The sequence below is a fragment of the Pyrus communis genome, chromosome 13 (genome assembly GCF_041283825.1).
Source record: "Pyrus communis isolate YQ-2024b chromosome 13, ASM4128382v1, whole genome shotgun sequence".
Classification (NCBI taxonomy): domain Eukaryota; kingdom Viridiplantae; phylum Streptophyta; class Magnoliopsida; order Rosales; family Rosaceae; genus Pyrus; species Pyrus communis.
In genome coordinates, this window is record NC_142577.1 from 25,647,694 (window position 1) to 25,663,298 (window position 15,605).

A 15,605-nucleotide genomic window follows, 5' to 3' on the forward strand; every position below is an offset into this window, starting at 1 on the left:
TAGAATAAAATGAACATCTTTCATGTAAATACAAAATATGCCACTATAATTATATATTGATGCAGTCAATGGAGTATTTTACAAAATTACTGAATATATTGCTTCTTGTATACATGGTAGAAACAACATCTTTGCAAAGTTAGGGTAAGGCTGCGTACGATAGACGTTCCTCCCGACCTTCGCAAAACTGGGAGCCTTGTTAGCTTGGGTCACCCTTTTTATTGCGTCTTGTAGACAGGCCTCCCTCAGACGATACAAATGAACCCTCATGTAAATTTGTTACATTATTTATTCTCATTAACAATGTCTACCACACAAATACAAAAGAAATAAATCACATTTGGGGCCTTGTCTGGACAACATAGAGTTTACCGTCCCTGATCACGCCTTCAATGTCTTGTGGAGATCCATACAGTTCCTCGATTGCACTTCCTGCACGAGCAATGCTAGAGAGGATTGTCTTGCGAAAGTTTCCGTCAACCATAAGCGGGTCAGATGAGTAGTCGACCACGACTTTCTCTTCCTCGTCCATAGGGACACTGTCATTAGCATACCATGATTTCAAATCAATAATCATAAAAATAAACGCATTGAAGTTTATGTGCTTTTAATTGCATATGTTATACTAACATAAAACTTGACTATGAATCTGGCTGTAAGTAATGATTGCCCGGGAGAGATGTTAGGGACTCTACCTGTCATACAGGCCTGCACCAGCATAACCTTCGAGATCTTCACCATTGGAATCAGATCGAAAGATTATGGATCGTCTTATAAAGAGGCCAATGGGTTTGCTAGGGTAACCCAACACCTGAAAAATATCGACACTCATGAGTGCATATAATGGCAGGTCCAAAGAAAAGATACGTATTCACTAGTTTCAAGGCTGTGACAGGATTAGTAGAGCTAAAGCCTATAACCAAGTCGTTATTCAGCAGTACAGTAAGTTTTACGGTGATGTATTACCTGAGGAGAGTCCAGATCATTCTTTTTGCTAATAAAACTTAGAGCACGTCCAGGATAAGCTCCAACTAGAGTCTCTCCAAGTCCCTTAACAACCTATCACAGAAAACGACTCAGATCAGTCTCTCTGATATTAGTCGAAAATATCTTACCTAAAAACTACCCTATACCTCAGCATATATCTCTGATGAGTCTCCTGAAGATGGGTTAGTTGTATGAATAACGAATGCATAGTCAGCATTTATGATTTCCTGAACAAGGACAGCCATGCAGAGATACTCGTGATCTAGTTTCACTTTTCTCGTGCTGAAGTATGCTCTCTCGTTCCACTTTGAAGCCCAGACCTGAATTGTAACAGATGAGCATGCCCCATTTATCAGCAAAAATTCAAATTAAACAATTTGATCAGCAATCCAGCATTAACTTAACACTTAACTCGGATATCAAGTTATGTAAGAAAAGAGAACTTGAGAACCGAAGAGAGCCAATTCACAATGGTGGCTGGCCCACATGTATTACCTAGAGGTACGATTACCTCAACACTATTATTAACGCTGGTTAAATTCTTAGCTCTATAACATTTAAGAACCACTGGATTGATTTAACCAAAAGAATTTATGTGGGCCTATGCAGCAAAGCAATCTTACCTTTTTTATAGCTGTCCATGCTTGTTCCCACCGTTGTTCGCCTTCATCACCAGGCCAAGGCATTCCTGAACCTTTCATCGTAGTCTTCAGCTCTTGCACCTGAAATTAACTCCCCACATAAGCTAGTATCATTCACTTAAACTATATTATTCTGCCTGCAGGCGCCATAGAATTTCTCCCCTATAGGAAGCACTATTGGTTTTTATGGTATATCAAGAGAAGAAAAGAACCCAATGTTTCAGTAGCAAAGTTATTCTGAACTTCAGTTTTTGAGAGTGTAAAGGCGACGTGGTGCTTTTTTAACAGTTTATGATGGAAAAAAACAAGTGATGGAATGCCACAGATTTGAACATAGCCCTGAGGAGTTCATGTGATTGTACACAATGAAATGGAAAATGCATGCCTTGCAAACTTATCTGTATCAATTTTGACAAAAAAAAAAAAAACCTTGGAAACCCGCTCGTAGAAAATACATACCAACTGGGGTGGTGCTGCCAGCTGTAAAACTGTTTCCCGAATCTCCTTGAGCAAATCAAAATTTCCGTCCTTTAACTTTTTCTTTAGAGTTTCCAACTTTTTAGCAACAGCCTATAAATTAAAACAGACATGAGAGACAGAAATTGAGTTATTATGAAACTTCAGACAGTTCTAGTTGCAGGATAGTAGAGCATCACAGCTGCATAAATAATATCTATATATATATATGAGTGTGTGTGTGTGTGTGTGTGATGTGATTACAGAAGTTTTGAGGTGAGGAAAACCTTATTCGAATCTTCTGAAAGAACCTTTTCGAATGATCCAAATGGTAGGGCAACTGATGTAGGAATTCCAACCCAAGACGGAAGTTTTCCTTTTACATAAGCAATATTACGTGATTTAGCTCCAACCTGCAATCCCCACAGAAGTTATACAAAAAAAATAAAGAATCAGGAAAATTGCACAGTATTAAGGATTCTTTTATTAATATGTGAAGACATTTTTCCCAACCCCGTCAATTGTGAAATAGAAAAGAAAAAGAAAGAAGGAAAAGAAAATAACTCCCTAGCTGTAAGTTGAAAAACGTTTTGAGCTTACCATTTCACTTGTGAACTCATCAGATGATATGGCATATCTACCAGTAAATTCTTTCTTGACCAATGTTAGAGATGGAGCGTCCTCTCTTGAATCAGTTGAACTTGCATCTAGCTCACCCGCATTGACCTCACTGAAAATATACATGAAAAGAATTTAAACATTGTATTTCAGTTTTTTTTTTTTTTTTTTTTTTTTTTTTTTTTTTTTTTTGGTTTGTTCATCCAACTGTATTTGAGAGGCAAGGCTTTCAACAATGGAAATTACAGCGCAGTGGATTTTTGAGTGGACGGAATTTTTTTTTTTTTTTTTTTTTTTTTTTGGTTTGTTCATCCAACTGTATTTGAGAGGCAAGGCTTTCAACAATGGAAATTACAGCGCAGTGGATTTTTGAGTGGACGGAAACCAGTTTATCAGCACAACAGGAGATAGCACATTAACATTTTTCAAGACCAAGTTTCAGGAAAAAAAGGTACCTATAAACTATATCAGCAGGTGTTGGCTTTAGACGTAATAACTTCCCTTCACTAGCCTTGAGGTCAGCCAGAATATTGGGGTCAAAGCATGTCGCAAAACACACCTGCAAACAATAAGTTGGTTATTTCACCAAAAGGGTCAATTATACAAGAAGCAAAATTACGATTGATGAGCGATTATTACCTTGCTATTTCTTGCTCGGACAGAAACATGAGATAGGACGTCTGGCATATCAGGTGTCAGCACTGCAACAGTACCATCTGGAATTTCTTCCTCACCCTTTACACTTTTTGCCACCAAAATTGTGGGCTTTCTGTAAACTTTATTCTGAACAGTGAGTAATTCATCCACATAGACCACATATCCAACCACTTCAATTGGGCTGATCACCTGCCAACTGTCCACGATAACCGAAGTAACATCAGAAAATTTATCACAGCACTTAAGTGAAGATTTTTGACAATGTAGATGTCAAATCTTCTTAGTTTTAAAGCACATCAGAGTGCATTTATTTCATTCTATTATTATTAGAATCTTTCTAAGTATTTGAGATTAAACATGATATGATTGACTAAACAATGGCAGCACAATATACCTTCCCATATGAGCAGTCTTTCGAAGAACCGGATCAAGCCGATTAAGGAGTGAGGATAAAGAGGCAGCTGATCCAGCACGGATTATTTCTTCGGTAAATATGTTCACCTGCAAGAAATTATTATGAGCACAGAAACGGAAGCTATATATGTGATACAAAATATGTAACAGAATATGTTAGTTTTGAGACAGATTATACATACAGCCCATTGGTCCACTCCAAGCTGTGCTCCAAGGTATTCTGCAGACGGCTGTAAAATACTGAGATATGATTCTGCCTTGTATGCAAGCGCAAGGCGGGTTCTGTCTAGGATTGATTTTGAATATAATGCCCAGTCATTATTGTTACTTTTTAACATGTTCTGAGCCTGATCCCATCCCTTCATAAAAAAATGAAAGAACTCAAATATTAAGCCAGCATCTTGGAAATGTAAACAAAGAGGGAGAAGTCCCAATTTTTATCCAAGTCTCAAAAATCAAATTGACTTGAATTCTTATGAATGAAGAGAAAAAGAATACGCAAAAAGATATATTAAATTTATGACTAGATATTTACCTTCAAACAGTAAATGAGATCCTCGTTATCATCTGATGACAGTGCCAGGTTTTCCAGAACCAAAGAGATGAAATACATAATTTTCTGCATAATGCATAAATCAGTTGATCAAGAAAATAGACTTTGGAGTGTGTGATTAAAACCGGTCATCTTAGACTCAAAATTGCTGCAATATTGGTGAAGAAAACACAGAAAAGGACGAGATTAATTCTCAGACATGTAGATAACTACTGAGAGTAAATATACCTCTGGTCCAGCATTATTCAGTTCTTCATATCCCCTCTCAATAGCGGTCCTAACAGTAGAATCAAGGGCAATGTCCAAAAATAAAAGATCCCTCAGACGATCATGAGGCTTAGAGAGCAATGTCCTAAGCCCCTGGCGCGCCTCGAGCAAACCCTGAATTAAAATTAAAGGAAAATTGAAAATCAGAGAGAGCGTACCAGAAAGGCAGAAAAATAATTGCCAATATAAAAATTTCACAAACCTCAATAAGGACTTCCACATTCCTGTCTTCAACATGTTCTAGTACAAATCGCAGGAGATCCTGATTCAAATAAATGTCAACATGCAACTTATTAGTTATTTGATTCAATTCAACCATCATAAGAATTTGAAATGGGGTTGAGAAAATTACTGGAACTTCTGATGGCAAGCCAGATATAGGATTTATTTTTACTCCAACCATGAATCCTTGACCCTGGAGAGAATAAAAAGCTTCATCATTGCTAACAAGTAACAATGCATTATATTGAGTTACTCCAACTAGTTATTGATATTACCTCATCTTTGTAGCCCATACAATTTTGAATGGCAGACTCAAGATCTGCACCTGAATGAACAGCCTGCATGTAAATATTGATTGGTCAAAATTCACAGACAAGAAAGCTACAGCTTACAGCATGGCAAGCGATAGAAGTCTAAAGAAGTCTGCATAATCAAAAAGAAAATTGCACAAAATCTCTATTCATCATAATATATGGGAGAAATATGTATCATGAAATTCCTCCTATGGTATGCTTTTCTCGCAACACAGCAACAGACGGCTGAGCCTCATCGATGTTATAAAATAGTTCATGAACCTGGTCACATCCATCATCTATTTCAGATGCAGGAACAACTGAAAGAATAGGTCTAGCATCATACCATGCACATCACGACAAAATTCCTGATGGATGCCATAAATCATGTCCAATTGATGCCATGCAGACGTTTATTATCCAAAAAACTTAGTCAAACACAAACTGAAACCTAAAAGGTTTAGGAATCCAACCTTCAAAGTTCTCATGTAATGCCCCAGATCCCGCAGAAGACCCTCTTTCTGATCTCTTCTGAATTGTGGTTCATTATGGATTGCACGATCGTAGCTTAGAAGACGTTCTTTTGTGATTCCATTCTCATTCAAAGTTTTCCAGTAAACACCAATATCAAAGTCATTTTTTATGTAATCCATTAATGCCTGGAGCAAAAAATTAAAAAAAAAAAAAACTTAATAATAAATTTTCAAATAAAAAACACTGAACAGACCCCACCATAACAAGCTCTGACTCCTATACCTGACAAATAACAACATCATCAGGACTCGTGTTATTATGCAACTTTTGATGCCATTCCTCCATAAATGAGCCATTGCAATCATTGTTTCTCTGACATCATCCAATAAATTAAATAACTTCAGAAACTTGTCCAGACGTGAGGGAAGTGTGAATATTAGGCCACATAAGGAAAGTAAACATAATAGCTTCTACCTGGACGACAAGGATCTCATCTCGAATTCGCTGTCCCACATCCCCTTCTCCTCCACGGCCAACAGTAGACAATATCATCCGTAGAAGTTCTCGATACTGAGGATAATTTACATAAACATTCTGAAGCAAGTCCGTGAGCCTATTCTGAGCTTTACTAATCTCACTGCACCACGAGGAAAATAAAAATACTGTTGGGTTCAGAGGAAAGACCACAGATGGTTACAAAACATTTAGAAAGACACTTTTTCACGAATAATTGATTGGCTTAACGTTTTAGGAGAAGTGATATGTGCAAAGAAACAGAAATATGGAAACAAGAGTTGGTCCTTGTACAAAATATAATACACCGAAGCCATTCAAGATGATATCCCCATATCTCCATGTCCATGCAGCCCAAAAAAAAAGTATTAAAACCATACGCTAGAGATCAAAAGAATTGTACCGTGGTTTCACATTGTAATTTTTATTCCAAACGAGCTGCCTTGTGGCCATAAACCTCATCCACACCAAAATACCCGCAAGACCTAATTCACCAGCATCCTTTGCTTGATTGACCAAGTCTGCTGCAATGTTAAATCTGATAAAAGAAACAGATGAGATTTAGAAAATAAAACCAAATGAAAATTCATTCTTAAGTTGATTCAAAAGATTCTAATACGCAGAATACAAACGGCATGACTGAAATGTCGAAACAAACAATTAAAGCACCCATAACTTCAAAGTTGTATTCTTCTCCTTTATAGTAACTAGAGCATGCATTTACACAATATCTAATAATATATTGGGACAGTAACAGATACAGCAGAACGGCATAAGATGGAATAAAAGACAACCAAGTCAATGGAAATATAATTCATCTAATTCCTAAGAGATTACTGACCGATGCATAAAAGATTTCTGTGCCTCACTCTCCTGGCCTGCTATTTTATCCAACAAAGCCTTTGCAGTACCTTTGCCATCACCAGTATCCTTGAATGGGAAAAGTTCAGTGATTAAAGTTGTCAAGACAAATGCAACCTTGAGGAGAATCTAGAATAGGTAGTCACAGAAAAACAGAATATGACCAAAAACAAGGAGCAACCTTCTGAGCTTTCTTGCGTTCAACACCAAAGTCAACATAGAAATTGGAGCCTTGATTCTTCATCCATGTCCCAGAAGCATTAAGGACGAATGGCATTCCTTTAAAACTATCTGCTTCAACTTCTATTTCTAAAGATTGAACCTGTAAAATTACTGTGACGATCAGGACAATTGTCTACAGATCTGGGATATATGAGCTAGTATAAAGTTCCCAGGCACACGGACCAATCCATGTTTTCTTGTGGTATACCTCATAAGCAGAGTCAGCGGAACCTGGTCTAAATTGTGTTTCAACAACCCCATTAAGAGCAACCGAACCCTGGGGAAGTGTATTTGCAGGTGGTTCCTGAAAATGCCAATGTAGCTTACTTTACTCTTTCATGCTCTGTGATTAACAAGCAATGCATGGAAGTTTGCAAAACCGAGAGACAAATCAAAGAAAGCAAACATATGAATACCATTTTTTCAATTAAAAGAATCCAAAAATATTACCAACCACTCTCCAGCCTTGCTTGCAGATAAAGCCCAGTGAAGGGTAAGTGGCTCTTTGAAATCTGTTGCCAGATGAACCCTTGTTTTCCCAGCAGGATTGGTTACGAGTATCTTATAAATATTTCAGGATTGTAAAATTAGTTTAGTCCCTAGAAAAACAGAAGAATCAAGAACCAATCACATAATTGTCTCACCAGAAGTTCCTTATCATTGAGCTTGAAAATGTTTTTCCTCATAACAGAACCTCCATCCTGTTCTTCCTTTTCCTTGGCGAAAAGCTCAACTGCTGTCAAGGGTTTTGGTTTGGCTGGATGTTCTTCATCTACAATTTTACCCCCGTAAACAGGTTTAGAAGCATGTTTGTTGATCATCTGCATTAAGTCCCTCCTCTTGCGTTGAATTCTATTGGTTCTAAAAACCTGTTTTCTCTCATCTTTCTTTGCAGTCTTTGTATCAGAATGAGATGGCTCTTCAATTTTATCATCATCATCTTTCTTAGTCAACTTTGCTTGGAGCTCTTGTATGGATTTACCCCTAGCTACTTCCTCCAATAACTCAGATCGGGCTGCTTGGTACTCTACCTATAAACACTAAATGTTTATTAAAGGAAAACAAAAGTAGCATAAAAAATCTTTAAATCAAACCAACAAGTTTCTCTTGTCAAACGTTCTACAAGAAAGCTAATGACTAGAATTTTCACTAGCCAGAATTTCTATAGCATCAAGTCACTGTTTACATGCCTTCTCTTGCCCTGGTGTTTTTTTCGCCCCGTGGGAGTAAAAAGGAAAAAGGAAATAACGAATGCAGTTGGAGATGCAGTAACAATTATATTATGAGTATTTATAAAATTAGAGAGAAAATTTCACATGCCTTTTCTTGCTCTGGTGTATACATCTGTTTACCCTTTCTTTCCCACCTCAAATATGCTTGAATTTGTACAAGCTCTTCAGGAACTGGAGCATTGGATATCAGCTTCTCTTTCGCAGGTAATTTAACATGAAAGTTATCACCATTGTTCTTAAACCTACCAAAGAAAATTACAGGAAAAAATAAAACTAATTTTGGCCGCTTAGATCAAAGTCCAAGAAAAAACAGAACCAATGTAATCTTACCATCTGTTCTGGCTTTCATCAACTAAAAGAAACTCGATTGCTTGTATTGTAGGATCATCAATCTCAATTTGAAGCGAGGAACTGGAGCCAGACTAGAGAAAAACAAGTGGATCGACAAATAAATCTTCAATTAGCACAATATTATAACCAAATGAGAGATGCTTGGTGTTGGTGAGGCATATATGCTGTGCTTTTAAAACCTTACACTCACAAAAGGTGTTCTAAGAGCTCTGTTCTTATATACTTTGGTTCCATCTGGGTGACGAGACGGAAGCACCCACTTTCTGAAAATAGCAAACAACAATAAGAAAGAAGACATCTCAGATTTTAGGGTAGAAATCTTGAGTATCAGACTCAACAAAAGAAGCAATTACAGGGAAACTTACTCTTTCCTATCTTGTACCCCACCCCAGTGAAGAGTCAAAGAGTCACCGCTATATGCTACACGAAAATGTACTTGAGTGGGAGATCCCGGAGTGGAAGCATTCACATAAACCTGTCCATTAGGTATGGTTTCTGTTAGTATAGTTCCCCATGCATATCAAAGCTGATCTGAACTGAACAAAACATTATCCAAACATGTTTCATTGGTCTAAGACTCTTAAGTACCTAACACTTACACTACTTGTACCTGCAATTCAGTATTCCCATCGAGATTGAATTTCCCAGCAAGCTGCTGCTACAAGGAAAAATTTATTTAACATCAGTACATGTCCAAGCCAACAACCTAGACAAATTTGAAGTAATCAGTCAAATCTAAACTTAATTCCAAATCTTAGCAAATCTCCATCACACCACCTCCCTACACCTAGCATTATCAAGCAATTTTCTACTTGGTTTCCAATAACGATAAATTATTGAAAACTAACTCAAATTTCATAATTCAAAACTACAAGAAAATAAATTTCCTTACATCCGAAGGCGGATTAGTGGCTAATACGGCACGAGGAACAGCTGCTACGGGGCGGCGTGACCCCATGGTTAACTTTGGTTTCTGAACGTTCAAAATGTTCACACAAAACTTCTTGGATATCGGTGATTTTCGCGCCAGTGCCGTCACTTGGTGGACGCTCTTAGCTTGAAACAATGTGTTGGCAGGAATACCGGAAGAATTTACCTTTCTTTGAAGCAGGCTCTGGTTGAGCAAGTTATGGCCTACGGAATTGCTCATATTCGTTGATACCCTCCTCAAACCTGAAGAAATCGACGAAACGAAACACAGTTAAAGAGGTTAAGCATTCATGCATTTATCAACCAAATTGGGCAAAATCTTCCTACACACATACATACATAAAGATGAAATTTTTACTAATTTTGTGTTTGCATTTATCGCCAAATCAGGCAAAATCTTCTTACACACATACATAAATAAGATATAATTTTTACTAATTATGTGTTTGCTTGCCGAGAAAGCTGAGGAAAATGTAAAGACAGAGAAAATAACTTTTACCCCCTCTTACGCCTATCACTCTCAATAAAACTTATAACTTTTCACTTTCGCAAAGCAAAAGGAACTCAAAATTTCAAGAGCTGCATATATTTTCTTCCTTCTTACAAAATTTTCCCGGAAAACAAACGGAAAAACGTGGGAAAATTAAGCTAAAAACTACAACACTGCTAACATTCCCACTCGGTCTTAGTTCTGAAACATCTGTGATCTAAGAACAGTAAATGCAAGTAAAATTCTACGAATAAATGATCAATATGTTTGCAAAAATCGAACTTGAAAATGTTGAATCGCAGAAGCTCACCTCTGGAAAATGAATCCAAGCTCCCAGTCTAAAGAGAGAGAATCAATATACGATCAGAAACTAGAGAGAGAGAGAGAGAGAGGAGAGAGAAAGAGAGAGAGAGAGATGGGAAGAGTGAAGTATGATGAGGAGAAAGAGAAAGGGGGAGCGCTCCAAGACGAAGGCTTTGTCCGCGTAAACTTGTGATTGGTGGGAGCCTGGGAGGAGGGAGTGATTTGTAACCAGCTCCGTGGAATCGAAGAGCGAGTCTACGTAAGTGACATGGCGCTCTATCTCTGCCGATGGATGCGTGTTCGAAAAAGCTCGGATGTGATTGTCACGTGCGACCTCTTCCCCTTCTTGTCTTTTGCTTGTTGAGGTGATGATTCGAATGGGACTCAGAGAGAAGGTGGACTTAATTTTATAATAGATTAGTAATAATATAGTTTATATTTATATTTGACGAGAATCGAATTTAAAGAAATTTTACTTATTAAGCTACCAGACCTAGTATTAAGCGGCTGATATTTGTTGAACTTGGGTAGTGTTATCTACATGTTTATTTTTACTTCTTCTATATTCTTTTCAATTTTCGATCGTCTAATCGAATAAAATGAAAATGATGATGATAAAAAATTAGCAAGATATGTGAAATATAAAAATAAATGTGTAAATAGTACTATTTTTTAATTTTCTTTTGGATTTGAATACTCTCCTGAGCCAATGAAGAGGATCCTCCTAACCAAACATTGTGAGCCGTTAGATTTTCATCCAACGGTTATAATTATTATAATTTTAAAAGGACCCCTGTTTGTAATCTTTGGATAAAAATCCAACGGCTTACAATGTTTGATCAGGAGAATCCTTTCTATTGGCTCATGAGAGAATCCAAATCCTTTTCTTTTTTGGTGATCACTCGACAAGTCATCAAAACCCCACATCGTGAAGTTGCAAATTCCAGATGCAAGTCCACACTTCAAAAGAGATTTTTCAATGTGATCGGTACATAAGGTGGTATATCATGCATCATTATACAAATTGTGGAATATGTGTGCTAAAATGTTAATAACTTAAAAAATAAAATTTATTACCATTTTTATTAAAATACGTGATGTACCACTTGTGTTTCTGTTATAATTAAAAATTCCTCACTCCCCGCACTGCACTCGTTGATAGATCCAAAGCACTCAATAGTCACAGATATTATTATACAGGGAAGGAAAGATCTTTTAAAACAAAGAGGTCGGTCTTCTCAAACAAACAATAAAAACATGCCGCTCTTAAATATCTGCCTCTCCTTTTCCGTAGATAATAAAATAAAATAAAATAAATAAAAAAAACGAGAGAGAGAGAGAGAGAGAGAGAGAGAGAGAAAAAAAAACACGTACACACACACGTAAAGGCCTTTTATTTGTTAATGCAAGGAACAAATGACATTAAGGCAAGCTTTAGAAGTTTGATTTTGAACTTAAAAATTTGTGAGTCATGATCACTTGTTATAATATGGAGCGATGGTGCTTTTAGTTAATTGCGTTAAAACTTTAGTCTTTTTTTTTTTATTGTTTTAAACTATTTATATTAGATAGAATTTATAATAAAGTTAGCAGAAATGATCATTAGTTTATTTTATAATAAATTCAATGACTAATGATCATAACTTGTTAGTTCAAAGACCGAAACTTTAACTAGCCAAAGTTCAAGAACCAGGGTTCCAATTATCTTTTAGCATCTCGACTAAAAGAAAAGGAAAGTTGGCAAACACACATGGCAAAATGTGTGCCTTTGGTGACATGTGATAATTTTTTAAAGTATTTGCTTTTTAATAGCTGAAATTGAGATTGACATCACTTTTGCCTTAACCACACAAGCAAGCAATCCCAATCACTTTTTTGCCTTAAGTGGGAGTATTTCTTTAAAAGGAAAAACTTGAAATAGGTCCAATTTTATGGACTAAGATTCTTTTTCATCTTCTTTTCATCCCATTTCATCCCTTTCTCTTACATTCTCTATTTTGTCTTTCTTTCTATAAAAAAAAATTAATATAAGATGTTAATGTGGCTGAACAGTTACCTTTCAAATAGGATGGGAGGGAAGGGGAGGGAAAAAAGAGGGGAGAGAATCATACTCCCAATTTTATAGCCCAACATTAGGATTAGTCTAATTTTTAGTTACTTTTGACTTAAGCTCCAATGACTAGGATTCCATGTCAACAATTTTTCTAATTAGGTTGATTTTTTTGCATTATTATTACTATTTTACCCTCCTATAACTTTTGCACGTTCTCCATATATTTCCCACGTTTTAAATTTTTATCAGCATTCAAATTCATTGTTCAGTAGTTTCCTCCATCTTTCTCCCCGATTTCTTGATAACAATTTTTGAATTTAAATTTCTTATCAATCTATTTTTAAGGAAGGCTTAATCACTTTTAACTTTCTATACAAATTAGATGTGTTTTATATGTGCAGATTTCTTCAGGAGACCTATTATCCAGGTACAATTTTATGATCGTGTTTTTCCTTCGTGATTTGGCAATACTCAAACTTCTCCGTCTATCAAAGGACTAAAACACAACAAATTGAATGCTATTTAATTTTCAAGTCAGGTATATTATAATTGTTTTCTCCTTTATTGTTGTTTGCTGTGCGAATTTTTACATGTAGACCTTATCCTAATCCCCCTAATCTCTTTCTATCATCTCTCATTGATATTCTTCTTTCTCTTTTTATTCAAAAAAACCAATGCACAGAAGGTGTTTGATGTTATGCCTCTTTCAAAATTGTACTCTTTAATTTCCCGTAATCCATATATTCATGACTTTCATAGTTATATCTTTGGAAGAATGTATAAAGTTTGTGGGGTTGTAATCCTGGATTTGGCAGACAAGATAGATTTAACATGGTAAAGGTGTGCGATTTGTACGAGCAAAGGCCTGACATGAAATTTCCCACCTTCTACATATCATGCATCACACACTATATCCAAGACATAGGATATAGTAGAATTCAATATATAATTGAACAAACAACTTATGTTTGGAAGAAAAATATCCAATTAAGAAAGTGAAAGGCCAGAAGAATTACAAATTTAACACTCTTCGCGCTCTTCCATATGTAGGTTCTAGTGTTGCTCCTCGAGTATAGTTTGAACTCTCTGCATAATAGGCATCAAATGAAAGTCAAGTCTACGAGAAAGAAGATCATACACAATTTTTTTTTTTTTTTTAAAAAACATAAATTTCAACATTTTACCTTTACAGAACTTCCAACTTCCTCAAGTTTTTGCAGTAGCGCTAGATCCCCATAATCCCTTTCTATCATCTCTCATTGATATGCTTCTTTCTCCTTTTATTCAAAAAAACCAATGCATAGAAGGTGTTTGATGTTATGTCTCTTTGAAAATTGTACTCTTTAATTTCCAGTAATCCATATATTCATGACTTTCATAGTTATATCTTTTTAAATCGATTACATTTATGTTTTTTTTTTTTGCATGTGTTTTATAATTGTTTAGTTATGGAAGGAGCTATCATTATCTTTTGAGAGCAAGACCTTTTAATTTCGGTATTTAATCATACTAAGTTCAAGTACATTGCTGAACAAATTTGTTCCCGATTTGTGGGATTAAGTCCTGAAGTCATGGAGTTGACGTACTCTCTAGGAGAACACCAATCTTGTTTGCTGCAATCTGATATGGATGCAAGTGTAATGAAATTTTCATGTTGTGCTGAAAACATAGCATCTATTCCTGTCAGTGTTTCCATGGTTGAACCAGTTGAGCAACTTGATCCCATTTCTTCCCCACATGATAAACAGATTTTTACATATGAAGGAAAAAAACCCTCAAATGATTGTGCAAATTTAGGGAAGTTTGCCACTCCTCATGGGAAGACACATTTGTCCCATGCTTGGAGAAACTACATTAGCCATGTTGGTCAAGAATTTCCAGGTGGTGTCAAGGACTTCAGACAAAGATTGATGAAGTATGCAGTTGAAAAGGGTTTCAGGTATGTCTATGCAAGATGACCATGTATGAAACTGAAATCTTATGAGAAGTTGCAATACATGTTCTCCACATATACCAGGAAACCCGAATCAGATATTCGCCTATTCTGTTTTCATCATATACTGGGAGAAAAGTTATAGCTTTCATATCTTCATACGGATTTAGAATTCAAAATTTGGATTCCTCTGGATACGCAAAGCAATTTGAAAGATAGAAGGATAAGGTTTTGAATAAACAATGAGATTAATTTGGGTTGTAATTCATCTACAAGAGACCTGATAAACCATTTAATGGCAATTGTTGTAATTTTGTTTGTAAATTATGTGCGTTTTAGTTGCTGACATGAATGATTGTTGTACTTACTAGCCCCCACTTATGCTTATGTAATATTAATGAATTTTATTTAAAACAGGCTTATAAAATTGGATACATATCAAAAGACCCCAAAAAATGCTTGCTTTTCAAACAGGTATTTTACATGTAATAAAATCAGTAAAAAGATAAAAAATATATATATTATTTTCTCCATTTATATTATGACGTGAAGTATTGTTTTGAATAGGTACAAAAATTCTCTCATTCGCAAAAAGCTTGCGGCCTACATTCAAAATGCATGGAGCTAAGTTCTCATGTGATCTTTGCTTCTGCTGGGCCCGTGATCCTCCTGGCAATAAAGGCCGATGTTGGTGCGCGTTAGTGAATTGGGCTTCAATATAACACTTTTACATCCGTAGAGATATATGGGCCGACCTTTTACCACTCAGCCTAAGCCCAAGTTCCATCCTAACACTTGGAGCACTTGGCTTAATGTGTAAGTATCGACTTCAAATTTCTATTTATTTGTTTTGATGTGAGTATATAAAAAATTGAGCTCAATTATTGTACGTACTTGGTGCATTACGTTGGAGAATTTACTGTACTTAAATGGTGTTTTATGTTGGGAAAGAGATCCTCTTCGTATCTCTTCCACCAAGGTCACCTGATCAAGTGATTCGGGTCTTTCAAATTTCATCCAATTGCTAAAAATTATCACAGCTTTTAAAGGATCAAAACAGATAGGTCGTTGAATGAAATTTAGAAGGCTCGAATCACTTGATTCGGTAATCTTGGTGGAAGAGATTCCTTTTATG

General features: G+C 36.0%; 2 protein-coding genes across 7 annotated transcripts; one reads left to right on the top strand and one right to left on the bottom strand.

Annotated features, from left to right (window-relative positions):
- Positions 1 to 25: 25 nt before the first annotated feature.
- On the bottom strand, positions 26 to 10,800 carry LOC137736736 (alpha-glucan water dikinase, chloroplastic). 4 transcript variants are annotated; one of them, XM_088682913.1, is made up of 33 exons: positions 10,492 to 10,800; positions 9,654 to 9,934; positions 9,372 to 9,416; positions 9,127 to 9,236; positions 8,952 to 9,024; positions 8,741 to 8,832; positions 8,499 to 8,652; positions 7,823 to 8,209; positions 7,629 to 7,739; positions 7,387 to 7,482; positions 7,138 to 7,278; positions 6,937 to 7,025; positions 6,499 to 6,633; positions 6,057 to 6,219; positions 5,865 to 5,954; positions 5,582 to 5,767; positions 5,091 to 5,153; positions 4,946 to 5,008; positions 4,796 to 4,855; positions 4,555 to 4,707; positions 4,309 to 4,392; positions 3,956 to 4,132; positions 3,754 to 3,860; positions 3,342 to 3,555; positions 3,158 to 3,261; positions 2,685 to 2,814; positions 2,372 to 2,497; positions 2,088 to 2,198; positions 1,611 to 1,709; positions 1,134 to 1,307; positions 967 to 1,059; positions 696 to 811; positions 26 to 539 (listed from the first exon to the last, which is right to left on the bottom strand). In XM_088682913.1, exons 2-33 carry the CDS (start codon positions 9,909 to 9,911, stop codon positions 335 to 337), a joined length of 4,209 nt encoding a protein of 1,402 aa, XP_088539039.1. In that variant the 5' UTR covers positions 9,912 to 9,934; positions 10,492 to 10,800; the 3' UTR covers positions 26 to 334. The 4 variants fall into 4 exon arrangements, with proteins under 4 accessions (XP_088539039.1, XP_088539037.1, XP_088539038.1 ...); XM_088682911.1 differs by having other exon boundaries at positions 8,946 to 9,024; positions 10,492 to 10,762; XM_088682912.1 differs by having other exon boundaries at positions 9,372 to 9,419; positions 10,492 to 10,682.
- A 1,998-nt stretch (positions 10,801 to 12,798) lies between these two features.
- On the top strand, positions 12,799 to 15,420 carry LOC148692006 (uncharacterized). Of its 3 annotated transcripts, XM_088682303.1 has the most exons (4): positions 12,799 to 12,964; positions 14,286 to 14,476; positions 14,888 to 14,944; positions 15,023 to 15,420. In XM_088682303.1, exons 1-4 carry the CDS (start codon positions 12,920 to 12,922, stop codon positions 15,096 to 15,098), a joined length of 369 nt encoding a protein of 122 aa, XP_088538429.1. In that variant the 5' UTR covers positions 12,799 to 12,919; the 3' UTR covers positions 15,099 to 15,420. The 3 variants fall into 3 exon arrangements, with proteins under 3 accessions (XP_088538429.1, XP_088538427.1, XP_088538428.1); XM_088682301.1 differs by lacking the exon at positions 12,799 to 12,964 and having other exon boundaries at positions 13,857 to 14,476; positions 15,023 to 15,359; XM_088682302.1 differs by lacking the exon at positions 12,799 to 12,964 and having other exon boundaries at positions 13,857 to 14,476; positions 15,038 to 15,359.
- The last annotated feature ends 185 nt before the right edge of the window (positions 15,421 to 15,605 follow it).

Coding starts and splice junctions, on each gene's coding strand:
- LOC137736736 (XM_068475984.2), bottom strand. CDS start 9,911: ATGAGCAATTCCGTAGGCCATAACTTGCTCAACCAGAGCCTGCTTCAA. Junction 8,210..8,498: donor ATACACCAGAGCAAGAAAAG/GCATGTGAAATT, acceptor TAGTGTTTATAG/GTAGAGTACCAAGCAGCCCG. Junction 7,483..7,628: donor GCAAGGCTGGAGAGTGGTTG/GTAATATTTTTG, acceptor TGGCATTTTCAG/GAACCACCTGCAAATACACT.
- LOC148692006 (XM_088682301.1), top strand. CDS start 14,109: ATGGAGTTGACGTACTCTCTAGGAGAACACCAATCTTGTTTGCTGCAA. Junction 14,477..14,887: donor GCAGTTGAAAAGGGTTTCAG/GTATGTCTATGC, acceptor TATTTAAAACAG/GCTTATAAAATTGGATACAT. Junction 14,945..15,022: donor AATGCTTGCTTTTCAAACAG/GTATTTTACATG, acceptor TATGACGTGAAG/TATTGTTTTGAATAGGTACA.